This window comes from Ovis canadensis, chromosome 2 (assembly GCF_042477335.2).
Source record: "Ovis canadensis isolate MfBH-ARS-UI-01 breed Bighorn chromosome 2, ARS-UI_OviCan_v2, whole genome shotgun sequence".
In the NCBI taxonomy this organism is placed as follows: domain Eukaryota; kingdom Metazoa; phylum Chordata; class Mammalia; order Artiodactyla; family Bovidae; genus Ovis; species Ovis canadensis.
Window position 1 is genome coordinate 214,059,631 of NC_091246.1, and position 24,330 is coordinate 214,083,960.

A 24,330-nucleotide genomic window follows, 5' to 3' on the forward strand; every position below is an offset into this window, starting at 1 on the left:
CCTTCTCTCATCATGATCTGATTAATATTGTGAATTTTTCCCCTTCTGCTTGCATCTTCTTTTGACGCACTCTGGAAGAAATGTCAAGAAGAGGAGGTTTGATCCTACTCAGCAAGGCCCCATTTGAATCAGCGACCCTGGATGAACAGCATCTTGCACTGTGGGATTCTGGGTATGACATACTTGCAGCATCGTTGCCAGAACTGTTAAGTCTGTGAACAAAAACCTTGGGTGGTAATGACTAGAAAACTAACATTGGGGTAACAGGGATGGAGTCAAAGAAAATTGTCCTTTTTGGAAATAATTTCAAAGAACCCCTCCCACCACCTATCAATAAAAGGGAGCAAAAGACAATATTGTACAAATAACTATTTCAGAATCTTTTTTTTTTCTATGAAAGGAAGAAGGAAGAACAACAAAAATTAAGTGCAATAAAAGAACCATTAAAAAATAGCAAATGATCTTTTTCTTTCCTCAGCCTGCTATCACTTAATATCTTCTAAATGATTTAGCATGATTTTTTTTTTCTTTTCTTACCAATGACACACTCCAGCGGCATGAAGATCTAATTTTCGAAAGGGTAAAATCTGCATGGCCTATATACAACAAACAGCTAGCAAGCCAATCCACAGCAAAACCTGCAACTGATTTCCTGAGATGAAAGTGGCAGATGAACCCACGGAAGCTGCCTGCCCCCCTGCCCCCTGCTCCCTAGTCTTGACCAGGCCGTGAGGAACTCCACACACCCCTGCTCTTGTTGATTCACTTCCTGTTGTCTTTTCTCCTGGACTTCACACCCTTTGGAAATGGAAGCTGGAATTTGAACAATGATGCTATTGTATAGTCCTTTTATAAATGTAAATATGGAAATAGATTTTGACACATCATTTTCACTTGTCTGTACTGAAGTATTTCTCTTGTAAAGGTTGTCTGTAAATTTGAGTTTATGTTTGTTCTCCATCATTTTTATTCTTTTTCTCTATTTCTCTTTGTCTCTGTCCTCTCTTGTAACATGTTGTACAATGATTCTTGAGTTTGCTTAAAAAAAAAAAAAAGATATGGCCTCAGATTCAAGGAGTTTGGGCACAAAACAGGTGCAATTAAAAAAATGAAATGATTGAATGAGATGAAATGCTTGAAACCAAACATAAACAAAGGGTGGGGGACACAAAGAACAAAATAACCCATAGGAAAAACATAAAAATTTACATAAAAATGTAAATGCAAATATGTGTACTCACAAGCCTCTAATTTTTTTTATGTCATTATAAACATCTGTATATAATGTAAGAAAGTAGACACCCTCTCAAATTAATCACAAAAGTGCCAAGCTCATGATGTCAGTTTTTGATTTGAACAGTTTTCTTTCCCTGTCTTTAATGTGAAAGGAGGATAAACTTAAAGCCTTAAATTTAAAAAATAATTTTTAAATGTTGAAAGCTTGGGGAAAAAGTTAAGCTTTTCATTTTATTCCATATCTATTATTGTCAGGATTTCATTCATGCCTTCAACTTCTTGCCTCAAGATATATATGGTAGATCCCCACTGTAAAGCTGGTAATGAGGACGGAAACAGCATTTACCTTTTTCTGAGCACTGTTAAGATCGGTTTTAATTCTGTGTGTTGTGTTTTTCAACCAACCTTGTCTGGCCCACGGTGTATGACTGATCTGTGTGAATGTTGTGATGGATTACAGTGGAGTTCTACGATATACAAATTCACATCGTTCTTTTCCCTCCAGGCAGATATGCAGATGTAATCTGGGTTCCCAAGCCCCTCTGAATTTAATTCACTGTCACTGATTTTTTTTCTTCCATTGATGGTCAAGATAGCTTTCGTTCAAGTGTTGAGTATCTACAGTAATAAAGAAATTTAGTTCCACCTTTTTTTTTTCAATATAAAAGCTTGTACATGATCCCTTTAGTAAGCATCCATCTAGTGATGTTTTACTGTTTTACCCTAAAGAGCCCACACTTCTGTAACATCCTGTTTTTAGAAACAGGACATCCAGTTGTCCCATTCACTTCTTCATTACAACTAAATTAGTTGCTCAAGTGAGCTTTGAGTTCTTTTTCAGCAAGATTCATGACGCTAGTCTCACCAGTTTTGCCTGAACTTTGCAAAGGATTTTTTCCTTAATATGTGCTGCTTTAAACAGTGGGGTTTTCCCCAAGTTATCCTTTGCTTTGGAAGTGTTGCAGTCGTAGAGCAGAAACCTTAATTTCTAAATGCTTCACTAGACCGTAAACTAACATCTTAATCCTGTTATTGCTTTCTGAGTCCTAGGTGCTACATAGGTATGTAGTCTTTCTCTAGAACTAGCTGTATGTCTATGTTGTAATAACAGGGTTACCTACAAGGTTTATCAGCCTTACCCTTGGTGTCATAAGACATGAGTTGTATCCCTCTACCAAGCAGCATTGGCTCTTGGAGGGAGCCTGGAGGAAACTCAGATTACTCGGGATCTCTTCCTGTCACTCTGTTTGTGTCTCTGTTGTTGAGTCCTGTTCACCAGTGGATACTTAGCTGCTGCTGAGTCCACCATACACATCTCCCTGCTGTTCCAGAGGTACAAAACCATGGTAGTACAAACAAGTTTAAACCTGTTGTTAACTTCTGAGCGTTTCACAAACAACATTGTAAATGTGCGATGTTATGTTTTAAATCAGACCACAGTGGTCCCCAAATATTATGTACATATGGCAACTGTCAGTGTAACTTTTTATTACACTGGCACTTTCATAGGTAATGAAACCTATGCTCCAATGTTAAATTATTTGTGTGTATATGTAAAATACACGAGCTTTAAGCTATCTGTGTATGACTATGAAAGATAATGCAACCATACCAGTTGTGAACAGTGGATTATCGTTATGTTTGGTGGTATTAGTTTATGTAAGATCAAGGTCTGTTGTATTTTCTCTTGCACATGCCATTCATTTGCTGATTCTTGTGGTGTGAATATGCCAGTTTATTCATTTGAGCTCAAAGCACAAGCATCTCACCGTTTAATGTTACCCTACAAGAGTTAGTGTAAAGTGATGACAAGTTCCCATTTCACCCGTTAACTTTTGCTTCATTGATTGGTGACACCTGGATGAGGAGATGTGCGCTGACTTCATTGCTCACCCTCGGATACTGCATGAACCCATCGAATTAGAGCTACTCTTCTTAGATGAATGAGCAGCATACATAGGTGCATGTTCTAAAACATGAATCACATAGAGCTGTGGAGTTTGGCCAAGTGGTTTGTGTGTGGCTTTAGTTTCTGTTTTTCTTTCTTTCTTTCCTTTTTAACTATGCAGAGATGGGAAATGCACAAACTTCTCAAAGACTAGTGTCAGAAGAACTTTCCAAACAGTAATCGAATCCTTTCTTTAAAGTCATCTCACCATACTTTATAGCCATTGTTGCTTCCACTGTTAATTTTCATTTTTAGATGGTTTCCAGTTCTTTAAGTGCACAGCCTGAAGTTTTGCTGGAAGCTAAATAAATTCATTCGTATCTTGGTTGTCTATAGATGGAGATTCAGTAGTCCATTGTATGCATCTTCAGTCAAGTGTATATTAAAACTTCCGTTAACATTGAATGTTGTAGTTTTATACTTTGGTCATTTTTCTTAAACCCTTTTTCTGTGCTCTCTTGTGTTGTTGATTCAATGGCTGTGCACCAGTATCTTTTAGCGCCGGTCTCTCAATCAAAGGCTCACTGAAAATTTAATCGGTCAATGGAGCAAAATAAAATCCTGATGGATGGTAAATATATTGCTGATTAGGATTCAGCTTCAGTGGATTTATTGGAAATGCTTTGCTTTTATAAGTCTGGGGTTGGGGGCGGGAACACAGTAGGGTCATGCCATTACCATATTTCTTTCTTTGTTGTCTCTCTTCTGAGTTTAAACAGGGGATGGCTAGTCATGACATCCACACTTTTGAGCCTGGTACCATTAGAATCAAACTAAAAAAGAAAACAGAAGTGTTTGGTTGTCTACATTGTAATACCAAAAACATTCAAAGGAAGGTATTTCCTCACACCTTACATAGGATTGTTCATCTAATAATAATCCGATTTTATGAATGTCTCTCAGTGTCTCCTCTCTCTTCCCACTGCCCTGCTTTGGTCTGGCATCAACAACTGCGTGTATCTCACATAAAGGTACTGCAGTAACACAGAGCCTAATCTGACTACGTCATTCCTCTGATAGAGTTTGTAGCAGTTCTTCATTTTCTATCAGATAAAGCCCAAACCTAACAATATGATTGAAGTGCTAGCTGCCTTTCATGACCTCACCCTCGTTTATTTTTCTAGTCTTCATCAATTCTTATCCTCCCATAATCACCCTGCTTAGAGTTCCCCTCAAGAGCCTTATCTGCCCAAGTCGGAAGAGTCTGATGGAAATTTTATGTCCGATCACATGTCATTTTGTATGATAAAAGAAATATGGAACACTTAAAGTAACATGAAGATTATACTTTAAAGAATATTAGAGTATAATTTATCAGTATATTTGACTTTAAAGGAATTATCTCATTTTTATGTTTTTCTTTCTCATTCCATTTTTGAGGTTGACACCAAATTGAATTCTCTCATGCTCCCTTGGTAACTGACTGTGAAAGGTGACCCAGAAACTTTCTAGAAAATAGGACAGCAGGCCTAGAGTTAAAACTTTGATATAAATAATTAGGTGGGTAATCCATATACTCACAATGAAATTCCTAAGTAACCTTTCAAATTTAATGTAGGCCCCCTTTAGGTTAATTACAAAAGTTAGGAATTTCTACTCATTAGTTTATTCATTTGACAAATGTTTATTAAGCTTCTGTGCCAGGAACTCTACCTGGGACTTGAAGGAGCAGAATAAAACTCTAGGCCCTAAGGTGCTCACAGTTTAGCATGGAAAGACAATGTGTCTAAAACAAAACAAAAAACCCCCTCTGAGCCCAAGGTGGTAAGTAAACTAAATCATGTGGGAAGTTAAGATAAGAGGACTGGTGTAGGGAGAGGGATGTAGGAAGGCTTGCTGAAAACGTGTTGACCTGTCTTGAAAGATAAGTTCTCTGGTCTTATAAACTGGGAAACACTCAAGGCTTAGGAAGTAGTATGCTTCAAGACTAAAGAAGAGGAGCCCAGACACTCTGGGTAAGTGGTACTAAGTGTCTTTTTCCTTCTATCTGGCCTACATTTCCTTACGTTCTGCTAGCCTGCCATCCACCTCTCCCACTCCCCCACCTCCTTACTTCTTTCCTTCCTGCCTTTCCCAAACTTGATCTATAAAAATCCTGCAGTACTGTGCCAGGTCTCAAGGACACTATGACTCTGAGCTCTCAATCTTCTAGCAAGATGCAGCATTTAAATTCAATGTGATAAGTGCCTTAATAGACTTAAGAAATTCGGTGCCTCAGAAGAGAGGAGGGAGACTCTGTCTCTGCCTTTGAGTTCAAGGAGGTAAGAGGAAGTGGCACTTGAGCAAAGAGGCTGTGCCGTTGGACCTAAAGCCATGATCATGTGCTGTTTCATTTAACCAGGGCTCGCTTTTGTTGATGGAAAGAAGTCTGTCTACAAATGCCTTGGGAGTAGAATAGTCTGTAATATTCAGACTTAAATTTCTGCTCCAGATATCTGGATTTCTTTTTGCTGGAGTGACGATTATTATTATTATAAGGTTCTCCATCAAAACCTAATATTTTTAGATATTTTCCCACCAATGAGCGTATCATAGATCAATCTTCAGTGTTTGGGGCTGTCAGTAATGACAAAGAGGGCTTCTTGATCTGACCTGTAAACCCTATTTTCTTAGTGTGAAAGTCCCCAGCTAATCTCAGTCCGTAGTGAGGGGATGGATAAGAACCATAAATGCTTTTAAAGCATTATTTAGTAAGTCTTTCAATTCATGAGGGATCAAAATCATCTTCCAAGTATAATTGCACTTCCAGTCCACCAAAGTTACTATTTATCTCTTTTTTTGTGTGCCTTACAAGGTTATACTTCTGCTGTCTTTTCAAAAACTTATTAGCTGCTCTGGCTCCTTGACTAGAACAAGTTACTGGTCACATACTTGGTTTCTGGTGAGAAAGGAAATACATGATCCCACATCACCTGAAAATAGTTGTCCTGCTGGAATCTTCCGAGGTCTGCTTTGCCAGTCCATCATCTGAGGACACACCCTTGTCCTGGTGTGGCTGAAAGGCTGCACCTGTGACCCCACAGTGTTCACCCATGAGAACATTTATCTGACTGTGGTCATCACCGAAAGCCAGATTGACCCAGGAAATTGAATGGTCCCTCAAAAGCAAGGTAAAACAGAAAAATCTTCATCCTGAATGGTCAGGAGGGTATCAAGAGTTCTTCAGATCTATTTGGAGCTTTAAATAGCTTCCAGCCTCAGGAGGTAAATGAGCTGACAGCAGAGCTCCCTGCTTCTTCAGACCCAGGTCTCAGACTGAAAGAAGGAAGACAGTAACTTATAAATGACATCAGGGTGGCCTCTGCCCTGCAGCAAGACAGTGCCACTGAGCCAGGCTCACTCCCATAGAGATAGTGAATGGACGGTACGCAGTACGTTTAAACTGCTTTTCCTATCAATACATAGGTGAAATGGTATGAAGCAAGGGTGCCCATTATCCATATGAACAGAACAGCTGTCTAGGAGACAAAAGAGCCAAGAAGACCGAGCTGAGCTGGAGAGCACACGCCTGGTCTCTGTTCCACTCCAGTCAGTGGTCACCCGCGGAAAACTGGACCCTTCACTGCTTCGCGTGCGTGCTAAGTCCCTTCAGTTGTGTCCAACCCTTTGTGACCCCAGGGACTGTAGTCTGCCAGGCTCCTCTGTCCATGGGATTCTCCAGGCAAGAATACTGGAGTGGGTTGCCATGCCCTCCTCCAGGGCATCTTCCCAATCCAGGGATCAAACCCACATCTCTGTGTCTCCTGTGTTGTCAGGAAGGTTCTTTACCACTAGCATCACCTTTATTGCCTCTTCCACTCATTTTTCTAGAGAAGCCATCAGTCCAGATTCATATATAGGATTACCTTTTTTAAAAAAAATCATGCAGCAATTCATATTTTAAAAACACCATGTGGATAAAGGCAGTGCAAACAGAAACTGTCTTTGCACAGAACTGAGTCTATGGCCCCTTGGATGTAAGTTTGACATAGAATAATGAAACGTTTTCACATGCAGCCCCTGCAATCTGCTTGATCGTTTCAGCGAGTGTGCAGATGCAATCTTGACCTCTGTCAGGGTTGCACGTGGCCATGTGAAGAGTCATGCAGGCATTTTCATGAGCTGCCACTTACATGTCAACCTACTGCTGTTTCTTGGGGATGTGAAAGCCGCAGGGGGTCAAAGGAAGCCTGCCTGAAGCTTCTTTTGGTGGTGCTTCGAGTGCTAAGCTTATTCAGATGTGCTCATTTGTGGGAGATGGACTGGTCTAGTGTTAACAAATAGACATTATCTCAAAGCTTTCTATAGCTGCGTAGTGGCTGCCTGGCTCCTTTGCCATATCTACCACTGGTTTGATAGAGTGCTGAGGTTGATTATGCATGTCTGCTACCTGGCAACAGGAAGTACAGGACTAGGTCCAGCAAAATCTTAAGGACAGAATTTATTTCAGTCTGACTCTCCAGGCCAGTCAGATACAGGGATGAATCAGCCAATGTGGCAAGTCCAAAGATCCTGGTGTAACTTTTTGGATCCAAGGAAATAAAGGATTCTTGAGAAAAGAAATCCAGAAACTGAAAAATCTATCAGGAAAGAGTGATGAAAAATTTACGTGTTTATTGAAGAAAATGTGGAAAACAAAAAAATTCAAGAAAATTAAAATCACTGTAATCTAGTCATCAGCATATATACGCCATTAATACTTTGGTAATTTCTTGAACCTTTATTTTGCTTTTTCCTGTCAGCACAGAATCAGGTCACAAAGGTAGGCAGCCAGTGGGTCTCTCTGGGAATCTATGGTTCTACATCCCTGCTCATTTGTGTGCATGTGTGTGTGTGTGTATGTAATTGTGTGTGGATGTATGTGTATGTATGTGTGTGTGGGTGCATGCCCTCCTCGCTCCCGAAAAGGATGGGACAGTTGAATCATTAGAGAAAAGATATGCTTTCTAGTCTCTCAGCCGTGGCTCAGACTGTTTCCTTCACTGGGAAGAATTCCCCTTCCTCCCACAGCTCTAGTCACATTCCTGTGCATCCCCAAGCGATGCACAGGAATCCAAAATGTCTAGATCATACAGAGTGTGAGAGCTCCACTTAGTGATGGAGTGAGAATGAACCCCCAGGTCTTTTAGGCTCCAGAGCCCATATTCCAACTACATCACTGTATTGCCCCTCTTATATTTCCACTTTATAGCTGAAACCTCGAAAATGTTTAACGCTTTCATTGTGATCATCATTCTGGTAAGTGGTAGGACCAATGTCAGGACACAGACAGCCGAATTCCTAATCCTTGTCTGAATCCAAGACCACATGTGATGCACACATGCAATGAGCATGAGGATGTAATCAGAAAATCCTTGGAGAGAATCACTTCCTGCCTATGTTTGTGGGCTGATTCTGCTCAAAGCTACCATAGAAACCACTGCCACTAGGAGGTAGTGGGAGTGTCCCCAGTTACAGAACTTGTAATGATGTCACTGCTTAAATGTACGTTCTGGCCATTTGTTAGAACTAGTCAGAGAGGATAGGGCTTCTCAGGTGACACTAGTGGTAAAGAATGTACCTGCCAGTGCAGGAGATGCAAGAGATGCAGGTTTGATCCCTGGGTCAGGAAGATCCTTTGAAGGAGGGCAAGGCAACCTACTCTAGGATTCTTGCCTGCAAAATCCCCTTAGACAGAGGAGCCTGGCAGGCTACAGTCTATGGGGTCGCAAAGAGTCAGATGTGACTGAGCACACCACACAGAGAGAGAGGACAGCAAGACCAAAGGAAAAGGTCGCAAATGTATTCCTACAAAATTTATTCCACCTAAGAGGAAATGTGTTAATCAGCTTATGAATCTGCAGGATGTTAAGTGAGAGATGGAATTTTTCTGTTACCTCTGTTGAGTGACAATTTTCTGTTACAAAACTGATCAGTGAAAATTGAAAGGAATGCCCCTTTTAATCCCATATTTTAAAAAACTTCATTGAGTCAACAAATAATACAAGCGTCTACCAAATAAAAGATCTTTGCTGGATACAGCAGGTTAGAAGCTATGATGGTCAGATGCTGCTCTGCGTTCATGCGTGCTAAGTCACTCGGTCACGTCTGACTCTTTGTGACACTTTGGACTATAGCCTGCCAGGCTCCTCTGTCGGTGGAATTCTGCAGGCAAGAATATTGGAGTGGGTTACCATTCCCTCCTCCAGGGTATCTTCCAACCCAGTGAGAAACTCATTTCTCACATCTCCTGCACTGGTAGGTGGGTTCTTTACCACTAGCACCACCTGGGAAGCCCAGTGCTGCTTTACACGATGTTATCACTTAGCACAGGATCTGAGAATAGGGGAAGAACTAGCAATTATTTATTCTTTTCTTTTTTAATTGAACTATAGTTGATTTATAATGTTTCAGCTATATAGCAAAGTGATTCAGTTATACATACATATATATCTATTCTTTTTTCAGATTCTTTTCCATTATAGGTTATTGAAAGATATTGGGTATAGTTCCCTTGTGCTATACAGTTGATCCTGTCAGTCAGTTCAGTCACTCAGTCAGGTCCAACTCTTTGTGACCCCATGGACTGCAGCACGCCAGGCCTCCCTGTCTGTTACCAATTGCCGGAGTCTACCCAAACCCATGTCCGTTGAGTTAGTGATGCCATCCAACCATCTTATCCCCTGTTGTCCCCTTCTCCTCCTGCCCTCAATCTTTCCCAGCATCAAGGTCTTTTCAAATGAGTCAGCTCTTCACACCAGGTGGCCAAAGTATTGGAGTTTTAGCTTCAACATCATTCCTTCCAATGAACACCCAGGACTGATCTCCTTTAGGGTGGACTGGTTGGATCTCCTCGCAGTCCAAGGGACTCAAGAATTTTCTCCAACACCACAGTTCAAAAGCATCAATTCTTCAGTGCTCAGCTTTCTTTATAGTCCAACTCTCATATCCATACATGACTACTGGAAAAACCATAGCCTTGACTAGACGGACCTTTGTTGGCAAAGTAATGTCTCTGCTTTTTAATATGCTATCTAGGTTGGTCATAACTTTCCTTCCAAGGAGTAAGTGTCTTTAATTTCATGGCTGCAATCACCATCTGCAGTGATTTTGGAGCCCCCCCCAAATAAAGTCAGCCACTGTTTCCACTGTTTACCCATCTATTTGCCATGAAGTGATGGGACCAGATGCCATGATCTTTGTTTTCTGAATGTTGAGCTTTAAGCCAACTTTTTCACTCTCTTCTTTCACTTTCATCAAGAGGCTCTTTAGTTCTTCACTTTCTGCCATAAGGGTAGTGTCATCTGCATATCTGAGATTATTGATATTTCTCCCAGCAATCTTGATTCCAGCTTGTGCTTCCTCCAGCCCAGCATTTCTCATGATGTACTCTGCATATAAGTTAAATAAGCAGAGTGACAATATACAGCCTTGACATACTCCTTTTCTTATTTGGAACCAGTCTGTTGTTCCATGTCCAGTTCTAACTGTTGCTTCCTGGCCTGCATACAGATTTCTCAAGAGGCAGGTTAGGTGGTCTGGTATTCCCATCTCTTTCAGAATTTTCCACAGTTTATTGTGATCCACACAGTCAAAGGTTTTGGCATAGTCAATAAAGCAGATGTTTTTCTGGAACTCTTTTGCTTTTTCCATGATCCAACGGATGTTGGCAATTTGATCTCTGGTTCCTCTGCCTTTTCTAAAACCAGCTTGAACATCTGGAAGTTCATGGTTCACATATTGCTGAAGCCTGGCTTGGAGAATTTTGAGCATTGCTTTACTAGTGTGTGAGATGAGTGCAATTGTGCAGTAGTTTGAGCATTCTTTTGCATTGCCTTTCTTTGGGATTGGAATGAAAACTGACGTTCTCCAGTCCTGTGGCCACAGCTGAGTTTTCCAAATTTACTGGCATATTGAGTGCAGCATTTTCACAGCATCATCTTTCAGGATTTGAAATAGCTCAACTGGAATTCCATCACTTCCACTAGCTTTGTTCGTAGTGATGCTTTCCAAGGCTCACTTGACTTCACATTCCAGGATGTCTGGCTCTAGGTGAGTGTGAGTGATCACACCATTGATCCTGTAGTTTACCTATTTTATATATAGTAGTGAATATATGTTAATCCCAAACTTCTAGTTCATCCTTTCCCACTTTTTCCCTTTGGTAACTACTAAGTTTGTTTTCTATGTCTGTGAATCAATTTCGGTTTTATAAATAAGTTCATTTGCACCATTAAAAAAAATTCTACATATAAGTGATATTATATATTTGTATTGGTCTTACTTCACTTCGGAGAAGGTGATGGCACCCCACTCCAGTACTCTTGCCTGGAAAATCCCATGGATGGAGGACCCTGGTAGGCTGCAGTGCATGGGGTCGCTAAGAGTCGGGCACGACTGAGCGACTTCATTTTCACTTTTCACTTTCATGCATTGGAGAAGGAAATGGCAACCCACTCCAGTGTTCTTGCCTGGAGAATCCCAGGGACGGGGGAGCCTGGTGGGCTGCTGTCTATGGGGTCACACAGAGTCGGACACGACTGAAGCGACTTAGCAGCAGTAGCAGTACTACACTTGGTGTGATAATCTCTAGGTCTGTCAATGTTACTACAAATGGTCTTATTTCAAGAATGACTATGATAAAAGTGTCATGCTAGGTAAAAGTGTCATGCTAGATAAACTACCATGGAAGGTCAGCAGAGGAGAATACTACTGTCTCCTTTGGGAAAGAAAGGAAGGTAGGAAGATCAACAAGATCAACAAGATTCTCCAGATAAGGAAACATTTAAACTGGTGTCTGAACAAGAGGTGAACTATGGTCAGGGGAGCCTGGCAGGCTCTAGTCCATAAGTTGCACACAGTTGGACATGACTGAAGCAGCTTAGCATGCACCAGGGACATGGAAATGGGAAGAAAACTGTTGCAACTTGAGCTAGGTAGATGAACAAGTTCAACTGAAATAACGAAGACCAGAAGACCAGTAGTTTAAAAAAGATATAAGCTTTTCCTTTTGAAGGAGCCACCCGGAGCTAATAGGTGGCTCCATACACCCTCCATTTTCTCATTGTGAAATCCTTAAGACACAGCTTCTGTCTCATGAAACAAATTCTCTGCTTCAGCCCACATCAGCCTGTCTACCTTCCAGGAGGCAAGAGGAAAGGAGGAGACTTGGAGGGCCCATCACTTCTTCTGAATGCAAATCTAGCAGTGACATGTATCAGTTTTCATCAGAGGCGTTGGGTGGAACTGTGTGGTGTCCAGTGGCAAAGGAGACTAGAAGTTTAACAGGAATGAGGGCATGTTATTACCAAAGAAAAAGTTTAGAAATGGGCACAAAAGACAGATCTCAGTTTGCCACTGAGCTTATAGAAAAGTGCATCTGGTAGGGTGTGTGGTGTACCCCTTGGACCTACTTTGAGAAATAAAGGGATTATGTAAAGCAGGAGTCCCCACTGTCCGGGATCTAATGCCTGATGATCTGAGGTGGAGCTGATGTAATAATAATAATAGAAATAAAGTGCACAATAAATGTGTGCTTGGGTCATCCCAAATCTATCCCCACTCCCAAGGTCATGGAAAAACTGTCTGCCACAAAAGCAGTCCCTGGTGCCAAAAAGGCTGTGAACTGCTGATAAAGGGTTTATTCCTCTATGTGCTGGGAGGACTGCCAGAAGATGGCAGCGGCTGTTGGCCCTTTTGGAGGCCTCCCCTAATGAAGAAAACTGCCCTGCACGAAGAGACTATATCCAAAGATGGAGCAGTGCAGGGTTCTCAAGGTCCACCCCTCTCAACCCAACTCAGGATTCAAATGGGCTCCAAGAGCGCCTCCTTTTCAGGGGCCTGCATGAGATCTCATCTTCCTCTGCCCAGTCCTATTTCCATCACTCCCCTGCCACAGCTACAGAAAAGCGCTTCCTAATAAAATTCTGCTCTAACCTCTGCCTTGGAGTTTGTTGCCCAGTGAGTCCCATCTGGGACAATCATCAAGAGACTGATTTTATTGGAGCATAAAGTATATAGAGGGCTTCACTGGTGGCTTAGCAGTAAAGAATTTGCCTGCAATGCAGGAGATGCTGGTTCGCCCCCCTGGACTGGGAAGAAACCTGGAGGAGGGCATGGCAACCCACTCCAGTGTTCTTGCCTGGAGAATCAATGGACAGAGCCTGGTGGGTTACAGTCCATAGTATCACAAAGAGCATGACATGACTGAAGTGACTGACCTCATAGGCACGCAGTGTATAAAGTGGAAAGGAGGAACCGAGGAATGACCCGCAACTCTGGGTAAAGTTGAAGAGATCTTGAACTGTCATGCATGGACTTGGCCATGGCAAGCAGGCCCCCGAGTCTTGGAAGAGTGGAAACTATCTGGCAACAGTATATAAGATGGACTGTGAATAAGAGAGGCAGGAGGTGGACAAGCCAGATAGGATACCAGGACCACACCACAGATCCAGAGTAATAAAGAACTGAAGCAGGGTTTCTGCAATGCAGAAAGGAGTGGGATAGATCACATGGGTAGAATCAACAGAATTGGGCAGCTGATTGCGGGAAGTATGAGAGACAGAAGAGTTTGACACCTGGTGACTGGAAGGATGGGGATAATCTGGGAGAGATACTGATCTAGGGTGCAAAGATATCTTCCACCTCGGATCTGTTGGATTTGAGAAGCTTGAAGGAAACCTGGGTGAGGATGTCCAGCAAAGATATTGAAATGAGGGTACAGGACCCCTTAGAGGGGTTAGGGTGGAAATATTTACCTGAGAACCATCTACAAATATAATTTAAGCTGTAAAATCGGAGGCAGTTTCTCAAGGAGTTATCATCAAAAGGGAAAGGAAAAGAGTGGGGGAGGGAAAGGGCTGAAAATTGGGAGAAAATATGGAATAAATGCAGCAGGGGAAGAAGATTCCTTTCGTGAGACTGACACTTTGTGCTCAAAGGTTACTGATAGCAGGACTGAATTCTTGGTCACAAGAATTGAACAAAAAAGGGTAAATCTGACCTTCCTGCTATAGCCATGATTCCAACTGATATGAAAATCAACAACTACTTTCCATAAAGGGCAACAAACAAGTACCCCCAAAATTGTGAGCTTCAGTAGGATATCTGAAAAAGATTTTGAGGAAAATAGGGATGTCTACACTTAAATAAACTTCTGATGATATTTACATGTTGCAAAAGAATTAATTAAAATGAATGAATTAAAAAACTCTTACTTCCATGAATATAACCATAATTATACAATTTTGGTCTGAAACTGAAAGTATAAGCACTCAGTATTCCAGAAACAAGAAATCAGAATGTCACTCCTCTCCTCTGTTGTTTAGTCACCCAGTCATGTCTGACTCTTTGTGACCCAGTGGACTGCAGCACGCCAGGCCTCCTTGGGCCTCACCATCTCCCGAAGTTTGCCCAAGTTCATGTCCATTGCACTGGTGATGCCATCCAGCCATCTCATCCCCTGATGCCCTCTTCTCCTTCTGCCCTCAGTCTTTCCCAGCATCAGGGACTGTTCCAATAAGTTGACTGTTCTCATCAGATGACCAGAATATTGGCGCTTCAGTTTCAGCATCAGTCCTTCTGAGAACTGAGGGTTGATTTCCCTCAAGATCAAGACTGGCTTGATCTTCTCACTGTCCACGGGACTCTCAGGAGTATTCTCCAGCACCACAGTTCGAAGGCATCAATTTTTTGGCGCTCTGCCTTCTTTACAGTCAGTCCAGCTCTCAAAACCATACATGACCACTGGAAGACCATAGCTTTGACTATATGGACTTTCATTGAGTTACTTAAGCCCCTTCACCACGACAAAGCAATGATCCATGAAGGGGACTCCTCTACTTATTAGGAGCCAAATACTGATTTATCAACAGAGTGCTGAGTTTCCCTAGTGGCTCAGACTGCAAATAATCTGTCTGCAATGCAGGAGACATGAGTTTGATCTCTGAGTCGGGAAGATCCACGGGAGGAAGAAATGGCTACCCACTCCAGTATTCTGGCCTGGAGAATCCCATTCTGGCCTGGAGAATCTTCTGGACAGAGGATCCTGGAGGACTATAGTCCATGGGGTCACAAAGAGTTAGACATGACTGAGTGCTCACGCTCGTGTACACACACACACACACACACACAGTTGTTTATTAATCACTTCATGGTAACTCTCCACAGAAAAATATCTTTCCTGGGCCACTATGACATAAGTGCAGACAGTTGGCATAAGGTGAAACAAAAGAAAGCTGGTAATTGCTCAAGAATCTCAAAACTACACTTTCAATGCCACACAAAGAGAGATGATGCTTAAGGCTTGTTTTTTTGTTTTCTTGTTTTTTAAATCAGGCATTTGGTAGTTTGAGAAACTGAGTTGAACTTAAGAAATAAAAGGAGCCAATCCAAGTAGAAACTCGTGGTTACAAGTAATCAAAATGGCTCTGTACTTCACTGAGTGCTCAGAAAGTTGTGTAACCTCTATTTTCATGGTGACATGTTGCTTGGAGTCACATTTCATTACTTATCATTACAAAGAAATATTTTTTTCTTTATTAAAGTTAAAAAAACTCCCAGAAAGCCTTGTACTCAAATATTTATATGAGACCAAACTCTCAGATGAAAGGAGGGAAATGAAGTCAATTCAGTCCATTTTTGCTTTGTTCTCAGGATCTATACCAAGTAGGTAGCTGCTCACATAAAATAAAAAGACTCTGGCTTTTTACGGATGAATGAATTACAGATGGATGACCATGGAAGAAATCTTCTAACTAGTAAAGTCTGAGTGAGCAATTTACAGAATTATTTGCCAGGAGGTAAACAATTTGTATATCCACAGATCACATACCACTGCTATTAGCAGACTATTATAAATATTTTATGACAAAAAGTCATCTCTGTTTGGGTAGGTTCCTGCAATAAGTTGACAGTTAGCTAAATAGCTTTGCAGTTAGTTTAGTTTAAAAGCTTTATATATATTTACTTTTATTATAGGGAAAGAGAAGTTTAAAATTTGAATTCCTTGAACAAAAGAGTGATTGACATCTAACACTGAACTTCTTGCACAAAAAGTGAAAGTGAAAGTGTGAGTCACTCGGTTGTGTCCAACTCTTTGTGACCCCCTGGATTGTAGCTCACCAGGCTCCTCTGTCCATGGAATCCTCCAGGCAAGAATACTGAAGTGGGTAGCCATTCCCATCTCTAGGATATCTTCCTCACCCAGGGATTAAACTCCTGCATTGTAGGCAGATACTGTACCATCTGAGCTACCAGTAATTGACAGCTAAAAATGATATTGACATCTTGCTTTTGAAACAAGAGGGGTTTTTTTTTCCCTACCGTAGAAAAATGAAACCCTGAAGGCATCTCTGGCAAAATAATCCCAGCCTCTCATAATACTACTCTTCTTCCTTTCTAGATTTTACAAAGGCCTGAGTATGTGTGAACCTTTCTATTTACTGTGAGACAGACTATTTTTTATAATGTGTTAAATGTATTACTTGTTCTGGGAATCAGTTTTGAGAAAGGGAGAAGCATGGTTTCAGAAAGCTACTGGGATCCTGGTTTTGAACATTAGCTCAACCATGGTGATTTAGAAGTAAACTGGGTCATATTTGTAAATATGACTTTTCAGAAATGGTGAGAGACAGAGTTTGGGTCTATCAGCAGATGAGCATAGCTTTAATTTTGTTGTGTTTGCTCTGATTTTCTCCCCTGGTCTAAGGTTTTATGTCTGAAACGTTTATACCTGAAGAAGGTAATGAAGAGGGTCAACAGTATTTACAACCAGCAGCGCACTAGAGTATGTCCAAAACTGCTGCGCATTCAGTACACTGTTTAATACAAAAGCCCAGGTGTGTGAGTTGTTGCTTAAACCTTCTGGTCTTAAAGTGGATGGATGCAGTGGTTGTACAATAGATCTTTTGCACAGTTCTCTCACTTATGTCTGCTGCCTAATGAGGAAGAGGTAATGAACTGAAAACTCAAGAAATTTGCGGCAAGATCAAATTTCTTTTTCTGCTGGTGATGACAAGCTATGTTGGGTATCAAGTGCAGATGTCATGTTTGAGAGCAGAGGGGATCAGCTTTCTGATAGCAGTTCTGGAAAAATCATGAACTTATATATGATAAACCGTGAACTTATATATAATAATTTGTAAACTTCTCACTAAGATTTAATCAATGCCCTTTGCTGATGTCACTATTTTCTTGCATGATTATCAGTTCAAGGCCATGTGTGAATGTATGTCCCAAGAGTGTGTTAGGTATGAAACTTCATCTAGATATAGGATCCCAGGATAGGATGGATATACTTACATATATATACATATGTTTGTATGTGTATATATATATATATATATATATACATGTATATCCATGTATCCATATATATCGATTTGAATATGTAACATGATCTTCTAAATCTATGCTAGTAAAATTGTGTATAAATTTAAATTCTCTTAGGCTATTTCCTTCAGATATGTCAGAAGCATGGGACCTGTTAAAAGAAATTTATTCTTCTGAAGATTTTTTAAAGAAGAGGTGAGGGGAAGGTTCCAAAGGACCTTGATTGCAAAGTGGCTGAATGGTGAAATGGTGTATGCTCTCCACTTATTTTGGTAGGTTTCAATTGTTTCAGATGTGTGTGCCTAATGACACTTGAATTTGGTTGATACAAGTCATTTTTATAAGCATAAGGGTCTGCAATTTTGTTCTAATGAGTTCTGATGCAATCTCAAAACTTGCATGAATTGAAGATTTTAAAAAGTTAGAGGACTGAAATCATTTGTGCTTTAAAGTAAAACTTTCCCCTCAGTCTCTATTATAATACATGATTTTATTTCCTCCATTTCACTTTTGCTCTTTTAAATTATCTTATTTGTTTACTTAAATATTGTCAGTCTTTCCCAGTAGAATCTAAGTTCCAAAGAGCAAAGACTGCTTATTTTGTTCATTGATATATATCCCCGTGCCTATAGTAGTAAATGGCATGTGGTGTGTGTGTGTGTGAGTGTGTGTAGTATATAGCAAATGAATGTAGTATATATAGTATATAGCAAATGAATTGTTCTGGTTTGGGCATATGTGTCATCAATGCTTTGTTCTTTGCCTGTCTTCATCTGCCGTGTTCCTCATTATTTGGGGATTCATCATGGTTTAAAACGTACCTTGATAATCTTTCATTTCACCCAAGAGAGGAGATGCTTTGAAATACCAAGTATCTGGTCATTTCAATAATCTCCTTTCTGCTCAGGAAGATGGTGTGGATGGACTCTCATGTCTCACTGTCCTCACCTCACTCCAGAGAAGGAGCACAAGGATGAGACTGGTGGTCAAAACAGAACAGTGACTCTCATCATCTCCGGAGGGACTGGAGTTCAGGGTAGGGCATGGTATATTTGTGATTTCACTCCTAGTTTTATCAGCACCACGTAAATAACTAGGTGATCTAATAGGAGGCACTCTAAATAACCAAAATATTATACTATTTTTAGTGAGTAAATTTTTGCATTATGTGTTTTGTATGAAAAATGAAGAACATTAGCTTAAGGTATTTTTTTTTTTTGCTTCTTTGTTTTGTCATCATTTATTTATTCTCTGACATATTCCTTTTTTTAGGTTAATCTGAGTTTCTGAAATACATAATTTTTCTTCTTTTTAAAATTTTTTATTGGAGGATAATTGCTTTACAATGTTGTGTTGGTTTCTGGCATACAGCAACTTGAATCAGCCAGAAGTATGTACATGTCCCTTCTTTTTTGAGTCTCCCTCCCACCCGCTCAGCCTCCATCCCACCGTTCTAGATCATCACAGAGCACCAAGTTGAGCTTCCTATGCTCTACAGCAGCTTCCCACTGGATATTTATTTTAGATATAGTCTTGTATATACATCAGTGCTACTCTCTCAGTTTGTCCCACACTTTCCTATCATTAGTCCGTCAGTCTTTTGTATGCAAGTATATATTTATTTTTCACCTACTTCTTTATTTAAAATTCTATAAAATATTTATGAACCTACTACTAAGTGTGATAATAAGAACATTGATGGTAGCTAACAAAGGTCCATCTAGTCAAGGCTATGGTTTTTTCCTGTGGTCATGTATGGATGCGAGAGTTGGACTGTGAAGAAAGCTGAGCACCGAAGAATGGATGCTTTTGAAGTGTGGTGTTGGAGAAGACTCTTGAGAGTCCCTTGGACTGCAAGGAGATCCAACCAGTCCATTCTGAAGGAGATCAGCCCTGGGATTTCTTTGGAAGGAATGATGCTAAAGCTGAAACTCCTGTACTCTGGCCACTTCATGCGAAGAGTTGACTCATTGGAAAAGACTCTGATGCTGGGAGGGATTGGGGGCAGGAGGAGAAGGGGATGACAGAGGATGAGATGGCTGGATGGCATCACTGACTCGATGGATGTGAGTTTGAGTGAACTCCGGGAGTTGTTGATGGACAGGGAGGCCTGGCGTGCTGCAATTCATGGGGTCGCAAACAGTCGGACACGGCTGAGCGACTGAACTGAACTGAACTGAGCATTATCTATGTGAAACTTTTCCTTCTCATCCATTTTTTGGACTCCTCCTTGCTAATGTAATTATTACTTGACTCATAATAATCATTTCATTGCCATTTGAAACATACATAGTTATATATTTTTACATTTTCCTAGTAAATGTGTTGCTGTGTGTATGTGCTTGGTCGTGTCCAACTTTTTCTGACTACTTGAACTATAGCCTACCAGGCTCCTCTGTCCATGGAATTTTCCAAGCAAGAATACTGAAGTGGGCTGCCATTACCTACTCCAGGGGATCTTCCCAACTAAGGGATAGAACCCAAGTCTCTTGCATCTCCTGCATTGGCAAGAATGTTCTTCACCACTGTGCCACTTAAGAAGCCCAGATGTGTTGTTTTAGCTATTTTAAGTTTACAAAAAGGGCCTGAAATTTTGAATATAATCTTTGGAGACTTATGTTTTTCTTCTCAATAATATTTATAAAACCATAAAACCATGGTGTTCCAACTAGCTATACTCCCTTTTAACTGCTGCAAAATAGTCTATTGGGTAAACATACTACATCTTATTCATTTATTCCCTATTTTTTGGTATTTGAGTTGTTTCTGGTATTTTCTATATTAGTGTCTCTGTAAACACTCTTACACATATTTATCACTGTAAAGTATAAGACTTTCTCTGGTGTTTATATTGAAGGACATAATTGCTTGCTCATTGGATGTATCAATGTTTAACTTTTCTCTACAGTGACTGTACCACTTCTAATTCTTCATTTCAGTTATTTGCTAAACTCTCAGATTTCTAGACATTTATTCAATTAATAAGTTATTACTGCAAATCATAAGATAAAAAATTGCTAAAGCAGAAAACAATTTTGAGATTATCCAATTGGACCCATTTAATTTGTTGAGAACATCGATACACAGGAGAGATGAAATAAATTGCTCAAAGTCCTAGAAACAAGGGGCTTTCAGATTTATCACCAAGTAGTTTAGCAACCATCACTGGATTCTTATCAGCATTTTCTGTTTCTCAAATATGCAGTGTTTGGTGAATAATATTAAAACTTCTATTATTTGGTTAAGAAGTTAAGACTTAAGAAAATAAAAAAGTAAACAGCAATGAATTTATCTCAGTTTAGCATTAATATTGAATTTATTCAATGCACAGTTTTCCATCAGCTCATATTGCTTTATGGGGTTAACTTTGCTGATTATTTCCCCCAAAACCATTCCTAGCTCTCTAGAAAAAGCACTTTAATATCTTATACTGGAGCTGTTTCCCCCAGGCTTTGCTTGTATCCATAAATGACCAAGTGACCTTGTTGTAGTCAATGAATTAAGTTTTATTCCACTGATGAAAGTTATAGAAATGCTTTCACTTTTTGATTAAAAATTAACAGAGGTGACTGGGCTGAAACAATCCTTCCACCTACTTTCTGCCTTGAATGTAGATGTGATGTCTGGAACTGTGACAACTACTGTGAGTCCAAAGAAAGGGTAAATGAACCATAGAAATGTGAGTCTGATGTCCTTGAGCCACTGAACTGCCATCAGCAACCACATGTCTCCAGATTTATAAGTAAGAAAAATAAACCCTGTTCCAGTAAGCTACATGGTCAGATTTTCTTTTACTGGTAATTTAATGGATTCCTAGTTAATATAACATGTTACAAAAATGATCTCAAACTACATTTAGGATGTTTCTCTTTTTCCAGGGACTGATCATGAAAATCTTGTCACTGGATGAGAAAATTATTCCCCCCGCTCAGGGAAAATGATATTTACGTTTATACGTAGCATCTACTTCTAGATTATAGTCTTTTTTTTATCAAGAACCCCATTTCAGAAGATGTGTCCATAATCACATCAAAAGAATATTTCCATTCAGCAAAAATATGATTTGAAAAAAAAAAAAACTAGGCACTGAATAAAGGACAAAAAACCCTAAATTGACTGATGGACATTTTGATTTCTTTTTCTAGATACGAGGAAGAAATTTTATCAATGCAAAGTTGACTAATGATACTCACCATTCCAGTCTTTGGTTCAAAATGAGACTACTATTCTCACAAGTAAATTCAACCAACATTAATTAAGAAATTATCATATGTGTGTTGGACCCTAAAGTTAGGAATGGTCAGACACGATTCCCAGTCTGAAGGAGCTCTCTGCTGGTTAGGGTGGGAGGGGGATAATGAGGAGGGACAGATAAGCGTGTATAACAAATAGAATAAGAATCTGCCTGCAATGCAGGAGACCCAGGTTCAATCCCTGGGTCAGGAAGATCCCCTGGAGAAGGGAATGGCTACACGCTCCAGTATTCTTGCCTAGAGAATTCCATGGACAGAGAGACCTGGCGGGCTACAGTCTGTGGGGGTCTCAAAGAGTTGGACATGACTGAGAGACTAACACATAATCGAAGTATGAACATGATTGTATAGAGATTCAGAACAAAGTAGAGTTAAATCCCTTCGATATGCATAAGTCAAAGGAAAGTTCCTTATCCCAGGAGCCCTGCTCATACTGTCAGATGTTTTATGCCTTCAACATATAGGTCTATGTCCTTATTTGTCATTTTATGGATATTTTATTCTTGGCAGAAGTCCTTAATTGTCAGTAAACCTCTGGCTTTCTGAGCTATGCAACCCTGTGATCCCCCTATTGTGCTGAAGTAAAGATTTTATGTTGTTTTTTGACACTCCATCATAATTGAAGTCTTAGGGGAAGAATTTACTATTGCTAAAAGCTTAGACCTTGTTCTTATTGCCTTTGTATGTAAAGCAAATTGAAAACAAGTCACTTGTAGCGTAGTCTCCTTTGGAAATGAGTAGCCCAAGAGACAGGACAATTCTGTAAACTAGTACTTACAGTGGTCATTTTAAAGTGCTGGGATTATTGCAAAGACATAAAATCTACATTTGACAAAGCCGCAAGAATCCATATGGGACTTGCAACCTCCTGGAAAAAAATGGGGGAAAGATGAATGCACCTTGGGAAGTACCCTAGAAAGAATTCACAACTAAACCTGTTATCATAACCAGAGTATTTTCACCCGTATAAATAAGAAAAAAATATGAATGAGCCATTCTTGTATCCCTGAGTAACTTTCCTTTTCTGCACATTTTAGAATCAACGTCCAGTATCATCTGACTACTTTACTTCAACTTGACCTTAGGAATTTGATGATACTTAAAAACTGACTCATCCACTTACCCCAGTGGGCATTCCAGGAAATTGTTCTTGTTTATTGCCACCTTCAAATGATAGAAAAGCATAAAAAAGTGAGAGAAAGTAATTATTTTTACTATCTGACCCTAAATGTTAAAGAAACATCTTATTCTTAAAGGCTAGCCCCATCATTTGCAAATTAATGCGCTGCTGACGATGCAAACTACCTTTATAACTGCTCTCAAATTTCATTAAAATTAATTGGAAGTCCTTTTTAATGTCTGAGAATTGCTTCAAGTGGCAAAAATCAGAAAGTCTGCCCATGGGGCATATTCAGCTAATTGCAATTTACTTTTCCACTAGTCATTCTCCCGCCCTGGGCTGCAACTGCACAAAACTGAAACAACTCTCTGGATAACAAATGCCAGTCAAACCAGTTATTTAGCATCCTGTAATTTTAAATGACATACTGGTTTCCCGAATATTTTTTAATAAGTCAGAATGGTGATGTAATGGATTGATTCCAGATATGACTTGTGAAAATTATTCTCTCTGTAAGTTGTACCTGCCATATGCTTGTTTTGAGGGAGCCACGAGGGAATAAGGATAGACCACTGTGAAGAGAATAGGGAGTGACCGTCAATGTATGTGTTTGTGTAAGCATGCTGTTTAGGATAGGTAAATGACAGCGAATAAAGCTAAGCTTTGGAAACAGGACCATGTTCTAATTCTTACCAACTAACTGACTCAAGGAAAATCCCTTAACAGCAGACTGGAGGAAAAGAGAGTAAATGTGAGACCATGTGTAATGAAAATAATGTTCTATAAAACAGAGATGCTGATCAAATGTGTGTCATCTTTAGAGAGCATCTAGTCTGTGGAAATGAAACCACAGGGATAAAATATTAAACTAAGCATCCGTATATGTTTACCAGTATTAGTTTCATTCAAATGATTTGATGGTGGCTTTCTTATAATTGAAGTATAAGAATTAGTGTGACACTTTCCTCTTGCAATTGTTAGTAAGTTTTAGATTGAAAATACATATTTCTTTCCAAAGAATCTCTCTAAATTGCCCTAACCAAGGAAGTTTTAAATGTATGTATACAACAGAGTATATAGTTATTAGGATCTTCTAAATAAAACTATTCATAAGATGACTACTTAAATTTCAAATGTAAGTTGGTAAACTGTATTTAAGAGAAATGTTTCATCAAAGAATTATTTTCCATTCTGGCACTATAAAAAATTTTATTGAAGGTCAAAACTTCCAGTTCCAAGTAATTATATTGAAAATGAAAAAGCATACAAGCAGACAATAACTAGGCTTTTAGAAATATTTATTTTTAAAGCCTTAGCTCCCATTGGCAAGAGTTGTCCTAGCCGCCTTTCTGGTTGTGATGCAATGTCACTCGCCCTCAGCTGCTATAAAGCTGGAGTAACCATTTCAATTCCTTATCTTATAATACTTATTATTATTATAGTACAGGTTGGTTGCTCAGTTGGTAAAGAATCTGCCTGCAATT

General features: G+C 39.8%; 1 protein-coding gene across 4 annotated transcripts in view; it reads left to right on the forward strand.

Annotated features, from left to right (window-relative positions):
• ADAM23 (ADAM metallopeptidase domain 23) overlaps positions 1-3,589 on the forward strand; it is a 189,371-nt gene extending 185,782 nt beyond the window's left edge. The window contains exons 26-27 of one of the 4 annotated variants that reach the window (XM_069578117.1): positions 79-172; positions 554-3,589. In XM_069578117.1, the coding sequence (XP_069434218.1) occupies positions 79-127 (49 nt within the window). In that variant the 3' untranslated portion in view covers positions 128-172; positions 554-3,589. Of the gene's footprint in view, positions 1-78; positions 366-553 lie in introns of those variants that run through there. The other 3 variants (XM_069578121.1, XM_069578119.1, XM_069578120.1) reach the window with 3 other exon arrangements.
• The last annotated feature ends 20,741 nt before the right edge of the window (positions 3,590-24,330 follow it).